The sequence below is a fragment of the Lottia gigantea genome (genome assembly GCF_000327385.1).
Source record: "Lottia gigantea unplaced genomic scaffold LOTGIsca_58, whole genome shotgun sequence".
In the NCBI taxonomy this organism is placed as follows: domain Eukaryota; kingdom Metazoa; phylum Mollusca; class Gastropoda; family Lottiidae; genus Lottia; species Lottia gigantea.
Genome location: NW_008709979.1, coordinates 1,313,443 through 1,337,415, shown reverse-complemented (window position 1 = coordinate 1,337,415; position 23,973 = coordinate 1,313,443). Strand labels below are relative to the sequence as shown.

At 32.2% G+C, this 23,973-nt stretch overlaps 5 protein-coding genes across 5 annotated transcripts; 3 read left to right on the top strand and 2 right to left on the bottom strand.

Annotated features, from left to right (window-relative positions):
• Positions 1-1,825: 1,825 nt before the first annotated feature.
• LOTGIDRAFT_127678 (hypothetical protein) lies at positions 1,826-2,476 on the bottom strand (the record flags this gene model as incomplete). Its single annotated transcript, XM_009063540.1, has 2 exons — positions 1,826-1,943; positions 2,268-2,476. 2 exons carry the CDS (start codon positions 2,474-2,476, stop codon positions 1,826-1,828), a joined length of 327 nt encoding a protein of 108 aa, XP_009061788.1.
• Positions 2,477-3,774: 1,298 nt separating this feature from the next.
• On the top strand, positions 3,775-6,220 carry LOTGIDRAFT_127745 (hypothetical protein; the record flags this gene model as incomplete). Its single annotated transcript, XM_009063539.1, has 2 exons — positions 3,775-4,421; positions 6,001-6,220. The coding sequence occupies 2 exons, from the start codon at positions 3,775-3,777 to the stop codon at positions 6,218-6,220; spliced, it is 867 nt and encodes a 288-aa protein (XP_009061787.1).
• Positions 6,221-9,612: 3,392 nt separating this feature from the next.
• On the top strand, positions 9,613-12,087 carry LOTGIDRAFT_127587 (hypothetical protein; the record flags this gene model as incomplete). Its single annotated transcript, XM_009063538.1, has 1 exon — positions 9,613-12,087. One exon carries the CDS (start codon positions 9,613-9,615, stop codon positions 12,085-12,087), a length of 2,475 nt encoding a protein of 824 aa, XP_009061786.1.
• Positions 12,088-15,242: 3,155 nt separating this feature from the next.
• On the bottom strand, positions 15,243-15,848 carry LOTGIDRAFT_179268 (hypothetical protein; the record flags this gene model as incomplete). The annotated part of the gene is made up of 1 exon (XM_009063537.1): positions 15,243-15,848. One exon carries the CDS (start codon positions 15,846-15,848, stop codon positions 15,243-15,245), a length of 606 nt encoding a protein of 201 aa, XP_009061785.1.
• Positions 15,849-17,445: 1,597 nt separating this feature from the next.
• Positions 17,446-21,225, top strand: LOTGIDRAFT_127555 (hypothetical protein; the record flags this gene model as incomplete). The annotated part of the gene is made up of 9 exons (XM_009063536.1): positions 17,446-17,655; positions 18,042-18,189; positions 18,380-18,467; positions 18,752-18,862; positions 19,128-19,202; positions 19,434-19,551; positions 20,048-20,137; positions 20,575-20,652; positions 21,013-21,225. The coding sequence occupies 9 exons, from the start codon at positions 17,446-17,448 to the stop codon at positions 21,223-21,225; spliced, it is 1,131 nt and encodes a 376-aa protein (XP_009061784.1).
• Positions 21,226-23,973: the final 2,748 nt, after the last annotated feature.

Below are 23,973 nucleotides of genomic sequence, written 5' to 3'. Positions count from 1 at the left end.
TTTGCCTTGTTTAAATCAACATCTTCATCTTGATCAGAATTATCATTTTCTTCACTATCTTCCTCACTCTCACCATCACAATGTTTATTACTTTCTTCTCTTTTAGCACTTAATTCATTTAAATTTGTCCTTAGAAAAGTTCCTGAAAAAATATTTAGATAACTATATCATAACCTTACATAATCATGTTCCAAGCATAATGTATTAACAAAAGATACTATTCTAAATTACAAAATATATTCCCCACTATTTTGTATAAAAAATTAGTTACAGATTATTCGAAATTCCACTTAATTAATTGAATTTCTTATTTTCATATCTCTCTATATTTTGCAGGTAGTCAGCAATTGGTTTCTTTCACTATTTCATAAAAAGAAGCTAAGTCTTGTTTTATTATCATCATTAGAGTCAATAAGTAAATGCATTATCTATATAAGTCTATGTATAATCATATACATTTTTAATTTAACATGAAAACACATTTAAACACAACTTTAACCCTGTGTAAACTTTTGTTTTACAAGCAAATATTATCTACCATAGAACCAGTGTTCTTTTTATACACATTAGATTATGAACTAACTAAGGGTAATACCTATGCCTTTTCTTTAATAAGATAAGGACCCCAAATTTTACAAACAACACTACATGTATTACTTAACAATACTAATAAAACTGAACATTTTAATCAACTGTATTTAAAACTGAAAAATAAAATTTTTTCTTAATCTATTCAGGAAAAAGAAGAATATATAAGACCATTTTTTATACGGCCACATAAAACGGGAGGAATATATTGTTGTCACTCATGTCCGTCTGTCGGTCCGACCATCCACAATTGCTCGTAAACACTCTGGAAGGCACAATTCTTGACTCTTGGTATGATTGTTTGTAATCACCCAAGGATACACCCTATTGAAAATCAGAAAAATATTTAGTATGAGTTATTGCCCTTGTTTTTGAAAATGCATTCAACTTTTAACTCGTAAACACACTAGACGGTTCAATTGTTGACAGATTTTTATGGAACTTGGTGTAAGTGTTAATAATCACCCAAGGATGAAAACCCTATCAAATTACAGCAAAAATCGAAAAATATTTAGTATGATTTATTGCCCATGTTCTTGAAAACGCATTCAATTGTTAGCTCGTAAACACAGATGTTCTTAAGAACACATTCAAGTTTTAGCCTATAAACACTCTTGATGGTCCAATTCTTGAGAGATTTTGACGAAACTTGGTAATATTTTTCAGTATCGCCCCAAAAGTTCAAAAGAAGTGTATGACTGAGGGTTGAATATTTCATACTGGTGATTGTTACTGTACTAGATATTTTTATTTAAAATCAAAGCTGCCAGTGGGCGTATATTACCTTGCCTGGCAAGCTATCTTCAGGTTTAAATTTTGTCAAAGAGTTAAGTTCTAAAAATTTTAACCTTTAGCTTCATTAGCAACTGTTCTTTCTATTTACCAAATACGGCAGAAAATAAGCCTAACTTTAAGATACTACTTACTTCTTTCTCTCTCAGACGTAAACTTTAATTCATTTTCAAGCCGACTCTTCTGAGCTTCCTCATCTTGAGGACTTGACCCTGGTCTAAAATTGTAAATATTCTAATTAAGTGTTTACATTTTTGTAAATTAAATATTATTAAAGAATGATTATCAACAATTTCTCAAATTTGAGAAATACTCAAAATAGATTAATTTAGATTAAACAAAAGAATAATGTGACTAAGTTACAACAAAATCAAATGTTTTAAGAATGAGTGACAATATACACCCCGCAAAATATGTATGTTGCATAGATAAATACTTAATATTCTTACTGATGCACTATTGGTTCGTGTTTATTACACATTGCACAAACTTTATCTTGGGTGGAACATGGCATACATAAAATATAATATGCTCTTTTTACACTCTTCTCTCCACATTTATTGCTACAAAAATAACAGAACAGATCATGATGAAACTAGAGCTTATATCATACTTCTGATAGCTTACAAGCTGTATTCCCCTATACTACAGGCTTTGATCGTACTTTCACAATTTTCAAATCAAATATAATTTCTCCCATTACACAACTTCATTAGCCAAATCTAGAGGCCAAATGGAAAACAAAACTCTCATTCCATTTCATTTTATACTAACTGCATATTATATGTTTAACATCCTACCGATCATACCTTACATTTTCATTATTTCATACAATTTATTGGAAATTTGAAAATTACATTTAGTGTTTTAAACACATCTATACTTACCACCTTCTTGGTGCTGTTAATGCTTTATATTTCTTGTATTTAATTTTCCATTCTATCTTTTCTTTACAATGTTGACAAACTCCAAGTATTTGCATATTATTCAACTCTTTTATCTTGCCAGATGCCTCATATTTAGTGTTTTTAAATGATGAAGAATTTTGGTGTCTTTGCTGTCGTGATTTTTTCACATTACCTTTCTGGGATGACATAACTGCAACAACCTGTAAAAAAAAAAAATTATAATCACAACCCCAAAAAGTTAAAATAAATCCTAATGCCACTAATTAAAACCTGTTGTCCCTGATCCCCAGCCCATGATATTGAATAATGTCAATGTATATGCCAATTAATAGAATACCAGTATCAATAAAAATGACATGGAAAATTGAAAGATCCATGCTTAGAATTGATAAATGATGACCCTATTTACTTGTGTTCTAATTAACGAAAGATTTTATTATCGATGCATTTAAGTTAAATGCTTAATGGACTAATTAGTTTTTGTCACCATTAGTTATTAATACTAAAGAAGAAATAGTAGATTACAACACGTGTGGAAATCACTGGCTTATTATAAATAAACCATTAATGTTTACATACCAGGTAGTCTCATTTTTCCAGTCAGAACAATTTCAAAAGGCTCATTATTTTGAGCATCTGCAAATCGTTATCAACATGCTCCGACAAATGATTTTGATCTTTGTACCAACACTTTTAGTTTTTTTTTTTAGTTAATTTGCAGTCAGTTTCTATCATTCGTTTACCGCGTGTTCTGTGATTGTAACTGATCAGAGGGATGAAATCTTGGCTCCCGTTCCTGACCCACTCCAAAGCCATCAACTTCATCTATCGTATGGACTAAGATAAATTGTGGTTGAAAATTTATGAATTCCCCTCTCTTTAGAGCACAAAAGAATGTGCTAGACACCCACAAAACGAAGTATTCGTATGTATTAAGACCAATTGCAATCGATAATAGAATTTTAAACCCCTTATCACCTCAACCCACAACATATTTATAAATGTGACAATTTTAGTCCAAGCTTTTATTTGAATTTAGTTCATTTAAACATCTTTCGCTTCTTCTTTTTTAGTCCAGTATTGTGTCTTGATTATCCGGACATGACTTCAGATAAATAAAAAAATAATCAATATATAAATGGTTCAAATTGAATTTAAAAAGTAGCGGTCAATCAGACAGACGATTGAATAAAGAAGTGATTTCCACAACAGTTAAAATGAGCTGAAGTATGGGTCACATTTTTCTCTTTGCAAAATAAAATTGCGAAAATAAGCCCTTATATCCGGAAGTGGACATTGCATGACGTCATCAAGCTCTGGGATAGTTGACAGAAATTTATGGACAATATTGCCTTGATATAAATGGTGAATATTCGGACGTTTTGTTTTGTTTTTCACACACAATTGGAAATTAAAGGGAGTTGACGATTTCTCTGATTAACTTTAGTGTTAACGCCTTACAGGACATTCATTTGAAAAGAAGGAGATGAATGGATTATCTCTCAGCGAGCTTTGTTGTCTATTTTGTTGTCCGCCATGTCCAAACAGAATAGCAGCCAAGTTGGCATTCCTCCCCCCAGAACCCACATACTCTCTCATTTCTGATGAAGCTGGGTCTAAGCACAGTCTTCATTTGACAGACCGAGCTGAATGGCAATATACACAGCGTGAGTTAGACTGTATAGAAGTGTTTATGACAAGAACTTCCAAGGGAAACCGTATTTCATGTATGTTCGCAAGGTGCTCACCAAATGCCAAATTTACCATTTTATTCAGTCATGGAAATGCTGTGGATTTAGGACAGATGAGTAGTTTTTATATTGGACTAGGAACTCGTATAAACTGTAATATATTTAGCTATGATTATTCTGGCTATGGACCAAGCTCAGGGAGACCCTCCGAGAAGAATTTATACGCAGATATTGATGCAGCATGGCAAGCACTTAGAATGAGATATGGTATAAGTCCTCAAAATGTTATATTATATGGTCAGAGTATTGGTACAGTTCCAACAATAGACTTAGCCGCAAGATATGAAGTAGGAGCTGTTATACTCCACTCACCATTAATGTCTGGAATGAGGGTAGCTTTTCCAGAAACAAAACGAACATGGTTTTTTGATGCCTTTCCTAGGTAAGATAGATATTGGAATGAATGCCAATTCACATGCTTAAATTAATTTTGTGAATTTGTCTCTAATGTCTTAATTAAAAGAATTTAAATCAAACCTTTGATAAGTTCATAACAAGGTTAAAAATATTCTTAATCAGAGGCTCATTAGTAAATGATACAAGAAACATGTGGATGCTTCTAGAATCTATTATTTTGAGTACGGTATCATGTAAAAGTATTTATTGAGAAAGTTTTTTTTTTACCTCAGTTTGTATCAATTGCTTGCTTGCATATTATTTAACCACATGGCAATTATTAATTAGTTTATTACAATTTAATTAGGGAGGAAACCACTTAGAATAGGGGTGGAAACCACTAGGATTAAAAAGAGGTGGAAACCACTGGGAGGAAACCACTAGGGAGGAACTTGTAAAGGGGGGAAACCACTACATGCCGATCAAATATTGATGGAATTTGCGGAAGTGATCACTACCAGATGATCAGAATTACTGCAGTTCACTGAGCTACTATAAGTTAAAAAGACTGTGAAATTTGAAGTTCAAAATTCAAATTTGCATCATTTTTTATAAAACTTTGTATTGCATGTCTATGTCTAATGTGGCTAGTCTAAATACATGGGAATCAAGACAACTCGGACCATAACAAACAATTTTGGTTCAATTCACAATGCATGGAAATTGGAAATCAACTGTTAGGACAATCTAAGCAACATAGTATATTTGGGGTTGGCATTCTCTGTCCGCATGGCTTTCAGTCCAGGGTCTCCTGCTACAAAATCTTCAGAGTTGTCAGCCAGGAGCTATTTTTGTTCGTCATTTAAGCTTATGGTGACTAATTATGTTCCTATTGTCTAATTCCTATTGATTAATAATCATTTATTTATCATATCAATAGAAGTTAAGTCAGTAGTAGACACAATTTCTGTATATTGTTATATATTCAACTCAGTTAATTAAGAACCTTATGTATAATATCTGATATTTATTGTTTCAAATATTGCCTCTTGCTATACATTGTTTAATTACAAATAGGAGAAACTCATTTCTAAGATAAAATACAGAAAGTGTGCCCAATAATATTTTGTTTTAAGTTCTCCAGCTATCACTTGCATAGCTTGTGACTGAAAAATCCAATGGATGCAGGTATTTTCAACTGGCTTGATGTTCTTGAGCCATCTCAACCTCAATTTTATGCATTGAAAATAAACTTGTAACCCTACTAAATGTATACATGCATAAGGATGTAGGTCATTTTATTATATTTGATTATATAAAGATAAACAGCTAATATAAATAATAAATTGCCATGGTATTGAATGATTGAACTATTTGTCATAACTCAGTATATGAGTCAGTAATATCATTATCATTCATTATTATAATGAGCTCATTAAATCTTTACGCTTTATTTTCATAAACAACGATTAAACAAATAGCCTAGTTGATTTTGTTATGGTTTGACTTCTTTTATACTATTAAGTACTTATGCAAAATTTTCACTAAGCTTAAACTAAGCTATCATAAACTAGGCGTGTCTAAAATATTTTGAAGTACATGTATTTTCAATTTTATATTTTCAGCATTGATAAAGTTCCTAAAATTACATCACCAGTTTTAGTTATACATGGTACTGAAGATGAAGTTATAGACTTTCAACATGGATTAGCTATTTATGAAAAATGTCCTCGGAAAGTTGAACCATTGTGGGTGGAAGGAGCCGGCCATAATGATGTAGAGTTATATGGACAATATCTTGAAAGACTTAAACAATTTATTAATGAGGAATTGGCCACGATTTGACTAGAAGCTGAAGTTGAGACACCTATCACCACTCCATCAATACCCCTCACAGATATGACTACCGCAAGTACACCAAACGGTGAACGTGTTGTTTAACAATCATCTCTCATTCGTTAAAACTTTTCATTTTTCTTTTGTTATTTAATTTTTCTAGTGCTCATATTAAAACAAGGGTTTTAATTATTTTATGACATTATGGGATATAGAGTTAAACTATTAAAATAATCAAGGTACTAATTATATTCTTATATTAAGGTAAAATTATTAATACTTATTAAAACCTTATTCACTATTGTGAAAATATGCCAAAACATAGCACTTAAATACCCAATGGTTTACATTTTGAGGGTAAGTGGTAGGATATGACATTGGCACTCTGAATGTTGGTATGGTTATCTTGGCACAGAATATTTAGACAGAGATATACTGTAGAACCTTAATGATTTTATGGTATTGATGGATATTACATAATTTATTAAAATATTATTTTTAACCTTCTCTCAATGTGTGCTCTCTATTTTGCAAATGTTTCCCTTAATCATTCTAAATGTTCAATAAGGCAGTAAGATCAATGTAATTATTGACATTGACCTGTTTTAATGGGATCATTTATTCAAAAAAAATCATGGTGTCTCAACTTCAATTATTAGAACAATGATATATATATTTGTATAATATGATCTATTTTGTTACGATATTGTACATTATATTGTGAGATATTATATTGTGAGATATTTTTATTTCTTTCCAACTTATTTCTTAAGTTATATAATGGCCATTTTGTTTTATATATCACACTTTCATATAAATAGCATGTGTTTTGTTGTAAGTTGTTCAGTGATGATTACTTTTATTATTTTACTCTTCAAATACTTTTCAAAACAACATAAAAGGAACACTCGAATTTAAATGTAACTTTCAATATTAATCAGGAATATAAGGACTAACTGCATTTTTCGCATTTTTCTTTGGGCTTTGTGAAAACATGTATTCAGATCTGAATAGAAATCAATTATTATACAAAATTCTTATAGACAGTTAATCAGTTACCATATGAAACTATGTATGGTTCTACATGGACATAAAACACAGGACATACATAGTTCACAGCCATTTTGAATCTCTTCCTTGACTTAATAAGTCCAATTTTACCAATATCTTCAACATTTAGGAAAACCTTTTTTTTAATGTAGTTTGATAGTAAGCTCATCATATATTTGTGTAAGAACCACCTCATCTGGTTAAAATTCATTAATTCTTCACAACATTTTGATGTCATTTTTTTTTATATTGCTCAGTTGTATTTCAATTACATTGTATGAATTTTTATCTTTCCTTAATGAATAATATAAGAGCAGACTTTTGAAGACTAATGGTGCGGGCACTAGTATAGTCTTTGTTGATTTTTGTCACCGATTTGAATTAGTAAAATATCACGTTTGCCAACGCTTCCGCAATAAGATTATCACATGGTTGGCAGGATTTTATAATATCAAACCTGCTTGATATTTGCCGCAGATTGTTTTATCGTCTGAAAGACAGAGCATCATCATCCTATTAGATTCATTTCCTTTCAATTATCGACATAGTGGATAACGATCGATTGGAGATTTTTAGTCTTCTTTTGTGCCTGCAGGCGGTTAGTGAAATTCTTGACATGACTCGAGTGGGTGACAAAAACTGAAACCAAGGCTGTTCGTGTGCCCGCACCCTAAGCCTAATATAAACCTACAGCCTGATATTTCATAGTAGTTTCTAATAGTATAATCTATTTACTTATTTATGTACTTATCTTTTTGTATATAGACTACAAAATAATGTGATTATGTATTGTAATGTACCTTTTTCTGTTTAGTACCAGATTCATTTTCTATGAGATGTCACAAAACCTATGATATCTAAGAAATTCCACCAGAAAAAAACTGTATCTGTAATATAGTCAAAAAAACAAGATAAGCCATTACTGAAACCTTTTGATATTTGGAGATGAATCATATAAAAATCTGTAATCTGTTTTCTTAACTTAGTTAAAATCCTATCTGTCATTTTTGAATCATATTTGACATGCCTTCCAAGAGTTGAAAAAAACACAAAAATATCATGAAACTTTTTTATGGGCTCTGCAATCATTAAATGTTCTGACTTGCATTATCTTCATAGATATTCAAAACAGTTTTCTAGCATTTGTATGCGTAACTGAGATGCTTATAGATTTTGTTGTACAATTCTGATTTCCAGTATCAAATCTGCCTATCATGTGGTTCCTGTAATTCCAGAAAATCATAATCAGATCATGACTTCATTATTGCAAAAAGCCTTCCATTCAAGCTCTTAATCGGGTAGATTTTTTCGGAATTACAGTAACCAAGGATGCAGGACAGAAATTCTGAATAATGCACATAGATGTTGCAAATATCTCCTACATAAGAAACTCTATTTATTGTTCCTGTAATAGCCATTCCTTATAATGGAGTGTTAAATTAAATAATGTACATGTGTAATAAATAAAATAAATGCTTTAGTAACAAATATTTCTACATGTCCTCACATTATTTTCTCTTGTATCTTCATTGTGTAAATAAACAGGTTGCATAGAAAACATTTGAATAGATTTGTGGTTATTTGGAATAGGGCCACAATGTTAAGTATTTGTAAGATACACTATGCTTATTGTACAAATATTCATATTTCATCAAACTCGAGAAAATATAGTAGTTTTTGTACTAGACTAGACTAATAAGTCCAAGGTTCAATCCAGGTGTAGGTTGGTTATGCAGGTGGCTTACCTGCGGCATTTTTCAACAGGGGTTTCCTCTAGTCTTTCGGATGGGACAATTAACCAAGGCCCTGTGTGCTACAGGGTGTGCACTTTAATAATCCTTGGACAGGTAGAAAACGTAAAGACTTAAGAGTAGGCTAATGCTGTTATCCATACAATATGTCCTCCATACAAAATGTCTTCATTGCACAGGGAATCAGGACAACTCGGACCAATGCACACTAGAAAAATTCCTAACAAACTCGGATAACTTTTCATAATAAACTTGGACCAATTTTTTTTTTGGGACTTGGAACAATGTCTGCGCAAACTTGTCCATTGCATGGCTTTGACCGTCTTCATAAGCCCAATCACTATCAGGTACACAGTTAAGTCGGACGTAAAACTCTTGACCCTTGCCAACAATATTGTATTAATATCATGTAAGTTGCTCGGACTACCCTTGATTAACTTAGAGGATAACTGTCAACATATAGGCGGACTAGTGATTTGAACTTCAAACTTGCATTAAAAATTTAAATTAAAAGATTCCAACACCACAGATCTACCATGGTATATCCAAATCCAGTTTTTACACGACACCTTTCATCATTGTGGGAGTACTTCCGGTAAAATGGCTTCGAAATTAAAACCGGCTCGGTTAGAATCTGAAATTGAGCGATGTAGAGTTGAAGCAAATTGGAAAAGGGCTCTGGAATTAGCCCAACAACTCGGCCAAAAGTCCCCAGATATGATAAGTTTGGTTAATTTTATATTAGCGGAAAGTAAATTGGAAGAATTTCTCTCCGAACACCAACCTTCTGAGCGAACTGTTGCCAAAGCAAAAAGTGAACTGAATGAAACGGAACAAAAATTGTACGATATTTCTAGAAATAAATCAGTTACAAAACTTTCATATGAATCTGAACTTCTTCTGGCAAAACTACATTATTGCAAAGGTGCTTACCAAACTGCATTGTCAACATTAGAAAAGTCCAATTTTGAAGACGAAAAATTCTCTGCAACTACATCCTTATCAAATAGACATCTGTTGCTCCTTGCAGAGTCTCATGCCATTAAAGGTATGTGTCTGGAAAAAACTGCCCTGAATTCAACAAGTAAATTTAAAGTGAATGAGAGAGAGCAACAAATTATTTCTTGTTTAGAAAAAGCTGGTGACATTGCATTGTTATATCTTCAAGAAAAAGAAAAGTACCAATCAAGCAGTGGTGTGATGGTGATTCCTGCCCATCCTAATGAAACTATTGGTTGTATCATAGATTATGCTATTCAACAAACTCCTATACTATACATCAAGAATGGGGAGCTGGAAAAAGGAATTGGTAGATTTAGAGACTTACTTAGGGCTGTAGAAGTTAGATCAACACAAAATTTAAGATTGACTCTTGCTCGTCAATTGGCTGAAGTGTTGCTACGAGGTGTTTGTGCAAACACATACATAACAATCAGTTTATCTCCCTCAAAAGATAATGCAGTCGGTCCAAAAATTTATGAAGGTGATAGTTTATTTGTTCCCTCGGATCAAAATGAAGAGATATTATTATTATTGTTAATTGCTGAAGCTGTGGCTACAAGAGAGGCTGTACTTGACAGGACACAAGAACTGAATGAAACGCGTCTGCATGCATTTAACAATGCAGCAGCTATTTATGATCTTCTGACAATCACATTGGTGAAAAGAGCACAGTTTACTTCGTTGGCGGAATCATTTGAGAGAGCAATGCGGTTTTCATTTGAAGAGTTCCATATTTGGCATCAAATGGCAAATTCATTAATCTGTGCAGGCCGACATGCTCAAGCGATTCTTGTTTTAAATGAATGTAACAGACTTCAACCAGATAATGCTGTTGTTTGTTTACAAGCAGCTAGACTTTGTTATGAATATCTTCATCAGTATAATGAGGGAATAGAATGGTCTGTGAAGGTGATAGACAAGTGTAATAACAGTCATCTGTTGTCCAGAGCTAATACTGCATTAGGAATTGGATATAGTATGAAAGCATCTGAAACAAAACTAAGATCAGAAAGAGAAAAGCTTCACATACAAGCATTATCAGCATTCAGAAAATCTCATAGTTTAGATCCATATGATTATTTAGCTTTGTTTCACTTGGCTCTTCAACTAGCAATTCTTCGTCAAATACCTGAAGCTTTCAACTTTGTAAAACTTGCTCTGAAATATCGAAATGATCACATACATTCCTTGCATCTTTTAGCACTGCTTCTAACATCACAAAAGCAGTATGATGAAGCTTTAGTATTAATTCATGCTGCTTTAGAAGAATATCCAGATAATCTTAGTTTATTGCTTACAAAGTCAAAACTAGAAGAAATTGTTATAGGTCCAGAAGAGGCATTAACCACTTGTAAATTGATGTTAAAATTATGGAAAGATATACATGAAATTGACAGTGACGATGGTTCTGACACAAAAGCACCAGCTATGGATAGAAATACTTTTGACAAAAGAAGTCTTGCTCAGTTGACTATTAATGAATTTAGTGAAAGAGGATCAGGATCTATTCGTGCTGAATCAATTGCAGCATCCAGAATGGAGAGGGCTTTATCTGAGGTTGCTTCTTCTCTTAATAGCACATTTCATCCCAGATCAGGTTCTCAACAATCTTGGATGCTGCAAGCTCAAATATGGCTTCATCTTGCTGAATTATTCATAAGTTTAGATAAAACATCTGAAGCTGACAATTGTGTCAATGAAACAACTGGGTTATTTCCTCTATCTCATCAGGTCTATTTTATGAAAGGTCGTGTTCTTGAACATAAGCAAAGATATTTAGAGGCTAAAATATGTTTTGAAAATTCAGTGGCAATAAATCCTGGCCATACAAAAAGTCTGCATCATCTTGGAATGGTTCTTCATAACCTAAATGAAAATAAATTGGCTGAAAAAGCTTTGCGTGAGGCAGTGAATGCTGATCCTACATCTCATCAATCTTGGTTATCGTTAGGAATTGTTTTAGAAGAATTAGGTCATCATGATGCAGCTGCTGATTGTCATGCTAAAGGGATAGAATTAGAGTTGACTAGTCCCATTGTTTCATTCACTGTCATTCCACGACTTATGCAATAATTTTGTATTTTAGCTTCTGCATCTTTTTAAAACCCTGAATTATGCCTATTTATTATGATAATTACTTTTAGTTTTAGAAAGACCTGTACTTGAAACATGATCATTTTGAAGGCCTTTGAACACTCATTTCCATTGCATAGTAAAATTTGCATGTACAGCTTGTTGTCTAGAGAAACTTTTTATTTATTATGTATTGTTTGCAGTAGTTTAACTATGAATGATAAGGGATATACACAGATAGGTTATTGATTGAATCATGTTTATTACATTACATTATATAGGCGAGTGTGTTCGAATATAAAACACAATTGATATTATATTATTGATTGGATGGTAAGACCTTACCTGCTTTCATTTTGTCATTCTTGAAGACTAAGATATCAAATAGATATTGATATAGACTGTTTTCATCTTTTGGTTTTCTGAATGCAAAACTAACTTATTATATTTGTGTTAACAGGATAAATAAGGACATACATTCATATATGTAATTGATTGCACTTAATGGGATATTACCATGTTCATCATGTTAGGCATATCTTAAAGAGACAGTTTTTGCAGTCTTGAATATATGTAAATAGTCTTCAGAAGTAATAGAAATGTATAAAAATCACATAATTCCTTTCAAAATACTTCTAACTATTTCACTTTATATTTCTATATTGGACACACATCAAATATGGACAGTGAGCTGTGAACACTACTACTGATTAGCTTATGCCTAGTTCACACCAACGGCCAATGCCATGCTTTAAATCGGCGAGCAAAGCGCCATCATTTTTTGTTTACTTTTCCAAAATTATCACTGTCTCCTAAGTAATGTTACGCTCTGATAAGCTCTGATACGAATTGGTTATGCTTTGAGGACGAATTATTTCCCGATTTGATCAGGCCTTGTTACGCTTTAAATCACGCTTTGATTAGCTTTATTAAGCTTTGATGCGGTTACGACGCTTTAAATCATGCTCTGATACGATTATTAAGCTCTGTTGTGCATTGTTCAGCTCTGTTACGCATTGGAAAATTTCGAGATCGCCGATTTCATGCCACTTTTGATCAAGTGGTGACAAACCGTGAAAACTGGAGTCCCCGCTTTGAATAAAGATCTGTTAAGCTTTCCTACGCTTTGAGTCAAGCTTTGCTGAACTTTGTTACGCTTTAAGCTTTGATACGTTCTCGGCGCTTTAATCAATTTGTGACAGAGCGCCCAAAATTCTTAAACAGTTGGCGCTCTTGTCGAATATCCAGCTTTGCTCAAAGCTTTCCAAAGATCTTTTACGACCCTGGCGCTTTAGTCGAGCTTTGTTACGCTTTGGTACCGCTTTGTACGCCGCTTTAAAGAGCCATCAAAGCGCCGTTGGTGTGAACTGAGCATTAGCAAATAGATTCCCGTTTCTGAGACTAAAGTATGAATGGTCAAAGGGATGGTGAACCTGTCCCTAAAAGAGATATAGTTAGCCAAAGTATAACATCTGAAATAGCTAAAATAAAGGTGTTGGCAATTTTAACTGTGTTTACTTCCAGGCCAATGTGCAGCTATATTGATATAATGATGCCATTGTAATAACTGCATGAGACAATTTATTAACCCCTTAGAAGTTGATGATGGTACTCTTAAACACCAACTTCACGTTAATAATATATATTTGTAGGAGAAATAGATATCAGATTTTCACTTTAAAAAATATGTTTACTTGTAAGCTTTATTAACTTGAAAACAGATAATGAAACAATTATATCTCTGTAAATTTGATATTGATCAGGTTCTAATGTTTCAGTTCTCAATCCAAAGTAAGTTAAGATCTGCATAGATAACAATTATTGTGATATTGTAATTTATTTGTTACTTATTTATATGAAGATTTATGATTAAATATTATAAGATATATTAAATTGCTTTTCAAACCATGTAAAGATTTATATGCCACACCCATTTTGTTCAATTGACATGCTATGATGAGAAACAAAATAAAAAATAAAAATGTTTTTGATAGTCTACAACCAATTCTATACAATATTATTGATTTGTTTCATTAGCTTATAAATTGACAAGAAATAGTATAATAGTTACTGATGATCATACAGACATTTAAAATGTACGATTGTTAAAACCTGTAAAATTGCCAGAAATTTTCAGCTGGATTTAGAAAGGGGCATTACATTTGTTAGGGGGTTGATTTAAGTCTAGAAAATCTGTAAAGAGTCTTCAAATAGTCAAAATAGTACTAAAAATGTATTAAAACCTCATATCATAATTCCTTAAAAATATCTCAAACTGGGAATTTTTTACTCACTATGTCTTTTCTATATAACACAGAGTATCTTAAAGGGATTGTAAAGAGGGTTTCTAAACTTTTTATGTGTATTGGGGACATTGATAGCATCAATTTGCACCATTTCAAATTTCATTCCGAAGTCTGTGGTTCTTACAATTCCACTAAAACTAACGCGTTTTATGACGTCACAGAAGTTGGAATGAAAATTGGAATGATGCAAATTGATGTTATCAGTGTTCCTGGTACACATAAAAAGTTCAGAAAACTGCTTTGCAATCCCTTTAAAATTACAAGTCGTCATTTTTATACGCTCACATGGAAATGTGGACATAGATTGCCGTCGCCCCTGTCCGTCGGTCCATCCGTTCACTTTTCTTGTATGGGCGATAGAGGCTACAGTTTTTATCTGATCTTGATGAAACTTGGTATGCATGTATTTATAGATGAGGTCTCGGATGAAGGGTTTCAGAATTATATCCTTTGACTTAGTATATTGCCTTGTAGGCATAATAGAGACTTCAGTTGTGATTATACTTGGTATGCATGTATATATATTGATGAGATCTCGGTTAAGTTAGAAATTGGTAATAATTGGATGAACAGTTTCAGAGTTATTGCCCTTGTGTGTACAGTGATGAGGCATTGTTTGAATTTGATGATAATTTGATGAACTGTTTCTGGTTTTTGCCTTGATTTTAAGATTACTTGAAAATTCATTATTAAGCCACTAAGGATTTTGTTATCATTTCTGACAGCTGGTAGTGGGCGTATGTTACCTTGCCTGGCAAGCTATCTTAATATGCAACTTATATAACTGGTACTATTTAAAAGGCATTTAGTAATTAGAAATAATATAACAAAACACATTACTGTATTTATTTATTTATCATATCTTCTATTATAACTTTGTTCTTTATTTCTAGAATAACTATTTTCAGTTCTTCCTCGAAATTCCTTTTCTTTTCTTTCCAAAGAATAAGGTTTACGGAATGGACGGTCCTTGCAGCCAAATCTGAGTTGTCCCGATTCCTTTTTTCCTCCAAAACCACCACCTAAACGTCTTGGCACCCAGCCCTCTAAAACTCTTTCACACTCTCTATCTACTAGCACTTCATGTCCGTCTAAGATAAGATTATATGATGTACTATTAAAAGCAGTCAAGGCAGTATCTTCATTGTCAAATTCTAAAAAAGCATAACACTTTGAAAATCCTGTGACTATATCCCTTATTAATCGACAATGTTTTATAGGTCCATATTTTTTAAATGCTTTCATTATAGTATCTTCATCTGTTTTTTTACTTAGTCTTGCTATGAATAAGGTAGATTCTGGATTTCCAATGACTTTTTTGTTTGATTTATACTTTGCATCAAGCGCTCTAACTATGCCATTATCATGAATATCAGCTGTGTCTGTTCCATCAATACTACCAACTTGAAGAGGGTTATATTTCTTCTTCACAAATGGACTCCAAGAATTGTCCATTTCCCCTGCAAAATATTAAATAAATATACATAGGCCTATCTAGGGGTAGAATACAGGTTTAAATGCACACATCTGGCCACATTAAGTTCTAAATCACACTTTGTCTATCATTTTTGTATGAATTGAAGTATTAATCTCCAAATATTGCTGAGAGTCTTAGATTGTATTTGGTTTGATGAAAATGCCAACTATTGAAAACAAAATTATTTGAAACTATAATTTTAAAGAGGGAGATTTTCAGTTCAAAATATGTGTCATTTTCACATGAAATTTCTTGGAGAGAAGTGTTAAATTTGCAAGACTTGTATATTCATGGACCCAAAAAAGGCATTCTAAGACAATTGGTATGCACTTGAGAAGCAACTCAATGTGGCCAGAGAGTAGTATTAATTTGTGTAAAGCCACCAAATTTGTTTGCTGTATCTTTGTATGATTAAATAACAAAGCCTGTATGGCTACAAATAAGCCGAACTAACTTAGGATTCCATCTAATTTTTTTTACAAACAAACAGTAGGCCCCTGTGGTATTCGCCATTCGGACAATGTTCGTGAGTAGAATCATAGAACTATTATCTATTACAGTTCTATGGTAGAATGTAAATTTAGAAGTAAAACCCTATCCTAAAGTGAAGCAAAAGAATGGAATGTTAGATAAATAAACTTTAAAATCAACCTTGTCTAGAAGAGCACATTTACGACATCCATTGATTCTGAGGGGGAGCGACTTACTTTCGGTAGCAAGGTGAAGGCCGATACGGCTCGTGTCAGGAAACTGAAACTCACTAGGCCTGCTATCTGTATTCTTTCATTTACTCTTCAGATAAGTCTGACAGTGTCTCTGCCTTAAAGCAAAAGCAAAGGATTTTGTCTACGTTCACGTCCACGTATGTGTTTTGAACATAAACTAGACATCAACGATCAAGGTTCTACAATCTACTGTCTTACTCTAAATCAGATAGTCGGAGATACTATACAAAAACTTTTTGAAAAAGCAAAAGGCAGATGATATTGATGGTCTACTGCCTTGAAGATAAATGTACCATTATTGTGCCAAACAAGAAACTTTTCAAGATTTAAAACCTCTTTTGTCTTTATTGTTGTAGCGCTGCTCTCAAAACCAATCAATGAATATTATGGATATTCTTTGACCTTCACTTGAGTCATCAGCACTTGGACATTTGGTTATACTTAGTCTTAAGTTATAGTAGGTGGAAACTGGAAATTCTCTCAACTTTCTCTTCAGTGAATTCATGGAATTCCTTATAACATACGAATTAAATCATTGCTCTTGTCACACATTTCACATATTACTTCATATTATATGTTATCCTGGAGAAAATGGTGCTGCTTTGCTGCTTTCATTCTGATTTCCAAATGCCTTGCAGTTGAATTGGGCAAATATCATATCAAGATTATGAAAGATAATAAACCTTTTTTTTTTTTTTTATTATAGTTTAAAATGACAGAAGTTTTGAAAAAAGATAATGTGGTTCAACTGTCTGCTGAGGAATGTGATAAAATCAGTTTAGATTCAGATCAAGTGAAAACTGGAGAACAAATTGTAATGGACAAAGTAAATGGACATACACATAAAGACATGACACAAGGACTTGATGACCAGAAAGATGTTGAAAATAAGGGTGATGTTAAAAACAATTCTGACATTAAGAATATTGATGATGTTCAGAATAATGTTAATATTCGGGGTAGCACTAAACAGTCAGATAAATCCACAGAAGGTACAGTCGAGGAAAAGTCTGATGAAAATTTTATTGATATTCTAGGAAATGGATTGCTAACTAAAAAGGTAATGAGAAGTATGAAAAGGTATTTGATTTGATTCTCTACACCTGTTGGTATCATATTTAGTTTTCCCTATTGGACAAAATTAGACATCTTTAAGCACCATTCTGACATTGTGATAAGGCCAGATAGGAAAAACAGTGTTGAGGCTGAATAAAGCATGCCAGTCATCTATCTGTCACCCCTATTCTTTCAAATGAATTCTTCCACACATGCATACTAAATGACTGCTGTAAATGTATGATTACAAGATCTCATATTTAGAATATAGGGTGATATTGTCAAATTATGTCCAGACTTAATTTAAGCAGCGCATAGGTTGTTAATTGAAAAACTAATGATTGATTTTACATCAATTTTTAATTGACTCAAGTGCTATATGTATTTCAGGTGTTAGTCCAAGGAAATGGAAGAGAAAGCAGACCTGATAGAGGTGATATCGTGACACTTGATATTGAAGGACATCTATCTGATGGTACTGCAGTAGATAAATACACTGCTTTTACATTCCCTCTTGGAGAAGGGGATGTCATACAAGGTGATGGTTGTTTTGTTTCTAATTACAAGTACCACGTTTGAAAAAGAAATAAACTGTAGAGCCTTTGTAAATGCTAGATAGACATTTGTTTCGACAACCAAAAAAAACCATCAAAGTGGGACTAGGGCAGAATGTTTAGCAAAATGTCAGTATTTACAGAGCGATACAAATAGTTTTTTTTTTTCACTAGCCTTGGACTTGGGTGTTTCTTTAATGGAAATTGGTGAAACCTGTGAATTGTTTGCAGCTTCAAAATTTGCCTATGGTGAAAGGGGCAGGTAAGTGTAATGACTGAGCTGAATGCTCATTACATGCCATATATATGAAATTGTATATTAGCTTGACCTGATTCAAATCCTTATTTTATGGTAAATGGTAGGTCAAATGATGCTGGGAACTGGCTTGTTTTATAGTTACAGCTGATAAAAAGACATTTCCAAATAAAATTTGTCTTAACAGGAAAAATAATGAGAAAAACACATGCTACAATGTTGAAATATCACCTTTAGAAAGGTATTGAACATTATAGCTCATATAATATTTTTATACCTTTTATTTTTAGAGAGCCTGATATTCCTCTAAATTCTGATATAACATATACTCTAGAATTATTAAAATATGAAAAGAAACCAGAATTAGATAAAATATCTCAAGAAGTCAAGCTCGAAATGGGGTAAGTCTATCAAATTTCCACTAAATGATTTTTAATCAGGTCATCTCTTGCACTTTTATTTAGTCAACAGAACATATGCATAGTTATATTTTGCTCTTAGTAAATGGTAGATCATAGTACACGTTCCTGAAAGGTGATAAATTTTCTGCTGATAAAACTCAATTTGAGCTAAACAAAGAACTTTTCGGTATATATCTTCTACAATCTTGAGCTTTCAAAATAGTTTCAAGATAAAAATGAATTGTATCTATATCTTTGTATACAGAGAAAAGAAGAGAGAAAGAGGAAATTTTCTATTTTCAAGACAAGATTTTACTGGTGCAATAAATTCATATACACAGTAAGTAAATTATTGTGCATAATTATGACTCATTGAAAAAATGATCAAACTGTCAATATTATAGTGAAGCACATTTCCATGTCATAAAAATAAGCAGAAAATTTTTGTGCGATTTTTTCCATTTGTAACGCAGAATTTATGAAAACTTAAAGTTTATCTTTTTGAAATGTACCTTTAATATTTATAGAGTTAAGCTTATAGATGAAAAATGATTTTGCTATTTGTTTTTAGAGCAATAAAAATATTAGATTACCCCTCAGCAACACTTAATGAGATCTCAATTAATCAGCAAGAAATAACTGATTGTAAATTAAAATGTTGTAATAATTTAGCTGCTTGTCAATTAAAGGTATGTCAAAGTTGTTGTATTGTTTGACCTGCTGAATATGTCCAACATGCCGACCTAATTCCTATTCATCTAATTACCTCTAATCTTTGGGCCATTTCAGACTAATTAGTTTTCTATAACCCAATACCAAGGGTGACTTCAATTGAACCTCTGTGGTCAAGCTAGAGTTAATGGAGAAAAGATATATTTTCTTCAATACACAGGTCAAGTCAAGGCAGTATGGCAGCACTTTAAAACAAATCTGCACCATGCACTTACAGGATTGGGACAACCATGTTTTTCTCTCTCCAAATAGTGTTGGTCAGACCCAAACTTCTGTGTCATACTAGTTAGTCTCAACTCTAAGAGTCAAACCCAAGCTTCAATCGAAGTCATCCAATATGACTTCCTATGAACTGTTTTTATTGGTCAATTTCCCCAAAATGGGGTTGTCTGCAGGTAATGGTGTGGATTGTTTAACAATTTGAATTGAAGAGTTATTGTTGTTTTTTTGTAGGTTGGTGCCTATGAGGCAGCTATCAGATCAACAGAAATAGTATTATTATCACAACCAAGTAATGTTAAAGCCTTGTTCAGAATAGGAAAAGTAAGATTCTATTCATACATATCCTTTTATTATCAGCAATAATGTTTACAGTCTTTCTGTCTAGTGCTCGGGTTGGCTGTATTTTCTAACGTACAATCAAAATCAAATCAATGCATTCCGTAATACAAGAAAAGTGGCAATTGCGGTCAAGGTATAAGATGGAGTTTATAATAGCTTGACATTGTGAAGATGGTCTAATAGCTGATTTACATGATAGGGAACGATTACAACAAAACTTATTGCATAAATGTGCATGTGTTACATAGTGAATTTGATATAATGTGACATAGCAATTGATTTGATGGGTTGCCAATAATTTCTTTTTGATGGATCAAATAGAATTTTCAATTTGTCAATATCTTTATGTGTAGACTATAAAGGCATTTGCAAGACAAAATTTAAATTCTGTTTTACACAATATGTTTTATTTGATATAGGCACATTCAGCTAAAGGTAATACAAATGAAGGAATTCAGTATTTTAAGAAAGCTTTACAGTTAGAACCTGAATCAAAGGTAAGAAGACTTGACCATTGAAGATAAATTATAAAAGTGAATAGATAGACAGCTTCAAAATTACTGCGAGTTAATTTGGTCTTCCATTGAACTCAAATTCTATATACATTGCTAGGCCATGCAGTTTTTCATAGACATTGGTATTGTTTCATAATGTAAAATGTATTTGCTTATAACTTGTCCAGAAAAAGTCTTGATTTTTCAAAAGATGTTCCAGTGGCTGCCACTGAATGAATATATAAACTTATTTTTACAACTTTTAGAGTTTTGTTGTATGAATTTAATATTGATAGAACTGATATTAAAAAAAAGGAGAGAACTGCATTTTACTTTTAAATAAGTCTGTTTTAATATTTTCAGATTATTCATCAAGAATTATCCCGGTTATCTAAAAAATTAAAATCTGAAACAGAATCTGAGAAAGAAATGTATAGACGGATGTTAGGAACTAAAAATACTAAGACTACAAATAAAAAATCAGGATCTTCGGTGATTATATTATTATTTTATTTTACTTTGTACAACAGCAGCGACAGCAAGTTACACATTTACTATCCTGTCTTTCTGGTCTAATTCTGAGTGAGATGACATTCATTGGGCACATATCTCAAGTTACATAATAATGTTGTCAATTGGTTTCCTCAAGAATTCAGTGTGACAGTATTGTTGTCAACACATGATGCCAATGAATGGCTCAATATCCAGCTATGAAGACCAAAGAGGGCCAAAAAGGAACAAACTGATTGCTGGATTGTTAATATCCTCGACAGTTGGAAATAAAAGTGCAGAAGTAATAAATCAAAAGTACTTATCATTTTGTTGTGTTTTTTTTTTTTCAGTGGATAAAATGGACCTTATTAGCTGGTGGTTTAGCAGTTGCAGGATTATCTATCGCTGTAGCAACTTTACGTGGAAATCATTGATAATAACTTGTACTTTCCATCTTAATCTTCATATATTATATTAGAAAGAATCAATAATTTATTGGTCACTTGACAGAGATTTTCAGTCCAGTTTTAAATTGACCTGTGAAACATCTAAATATAGTTTTGAGTGGGTTAATTTATGTTCAAATCTGTGATTTGTGTTCTTTTGTGAATTGACATCAAAAATGAAATTTTTTATGAGTAGTTGAATGGAAGCATCTGACTTAAACGTTATTTGTGTGTGTTAAAAAAATTAGGGCATCTAAATATTTAATTTAATTTAATAACATTTAAATCACATGGCCCTGAATTTTTTTTTTAAATGTACCATGGAGGTTACAAGTTTCAGACTGTTTTCAAAATATTGTCCCAGTGAGTCATGATCCTTGATTGCTAAACCAAATAGTTAGACGAGCATATCCCTTTCATATTTCAAGGAAATTCATCTGGTATTGGATATTTTTGTATTATGATTGTTCTTCTAGCTAGTGTGTATGTGTTAATGATAATCTATGTGTATCAATGGGACCAATTATCTTGTTTAGGATCTTTTTTGCATTAGTATATTAAAGGTGCACTCCAGGCAGCAAAAGGTGTCAGTTACATTTTTTCTTTGAAAATCGCCTGTTTTTTTCTTTATCTTTGAAACAGAACTGTACCATATCTTGGTAATTTATACCTAAGAAATGGTATTTTAAAGGACGTTATTCCTTTATTTGATTAATTTATACATTGTTTGATTATTAATATCTCTTTCATGTCATATTAGATATGACTGATATTTGGATATAGCTGTTCTGGGTGTCTACATTAAGTATAAAAACAATAGTAGATATTTATTCCCAAAAAAAGATCGCTTTGTCAAATCAAAAATATCTTGAGAAATTGCAAAGAAACATTTTGATAGTGTATATACATGAATTTGTAAAGATCCTTTTGATAGAAATAACAGACTTGATAATGTTAGATATTTTTATGTGCCTTTCAGGAATTAAAGTTATCATGTATATGTGTAATTGGTTTTTTTTTATCAAAAGAAACGATTTTTATATTGAGTTTGTCAAATAAAGAATAATATGTATGTTTTAGATTCCTTATTAATCTGAAGAACTTGATCACCTTACATGGTTCAATCATATTATCAATTGGTATCAGATAATGACCTAAATTCAAACATAAAATTTAAAACTGGTCCAAATTTGATTTTATTTTACCGAAAAATATCTCTGAGATTGTTATAGAGGCATGTTCACCGTCCGTTCAATCAACCTTGTCTTAGTAACAGAAACAGGGATAGACTAATCAGTAATAATGTTCACAGTTTACTGTCGAATTTTTAATGTTGGAGAGTATTTTTTAGCTTTTGACATCACATTAGTATAGTTGTTATAAATTCCTAGTTTCAAGTTTCGGAATGAAATGATTTGGAGTTTTACGTCCTACTTTTCTGCACCATGTGGGCTAATGAAGATGGGTTCAAGCATTAAAGGCTTTCAGTGTAGTTACTTCCAAAGACTATTTACATACAATCATTTAGGATGTGTACTTCATCAAGTTTTGGTAGCCTGCATCCTTATATTTTAAAAGATAATATCTAATTATAGGCCTAATGAAATGTGGCATGCCTGTGCTTTCGTAACATTACTTAACTGCAATGTTACCTAATGTGACCTAAATTCCTAATGACAGCTGTATTTGCAATCATGATAATGCATTGTAATTTGTACCTAAGAAGTAATTATAGAAGAGGCCTGTAAGACACAAAGTAAAATTCACTGCATATTTTTCAATAGCCAGTCAATAAAATTAGTCTCATTCCTGTTTTTGCATACATATTCATGTATGCAGGTGTTGGTAGAGTAATGATATACACTTCTATTTCTGACAACAGAAAGCCATTGCCAGGCGTGATAGATTTGTTTACAATATTCAAACTTTGACATTTTAGTTCAAAGGTTAAATAGCTGTAATCATGTGACCTCGTTATGACCTCATATATGCATACGCGTCAAAATAAAGTTCCAATATAGAAAATAAATAACATTTTCATCTAGTCTAGATTTTTTAAAAATTCTCTATTTTGAATATTATTAAAGCATTTTTTTATTGAAATCAAAACGTTTTCCTTTCTACATAGGAAAACCAAAATTTATTCTTGTAAAGGCGTTTGAATATTTTTCGGGGTTAAGCAGTGACAGGGCCGCAAAAATTTCTTTGAGGAGAGTCAAATAATGAACTGAGGTCTTAGATGCTTTTCTGGTCATATACGATCCCTTCCGACCGAAAATCTTAATAAGCTGGCGTATATTGAAAAAGAAATTAGGACTGGCTAAGAAGGCACGCCTAGCAGCTTTGTTATTAAAAAATATCGACACTTTCTTCAATTTTCAAACGG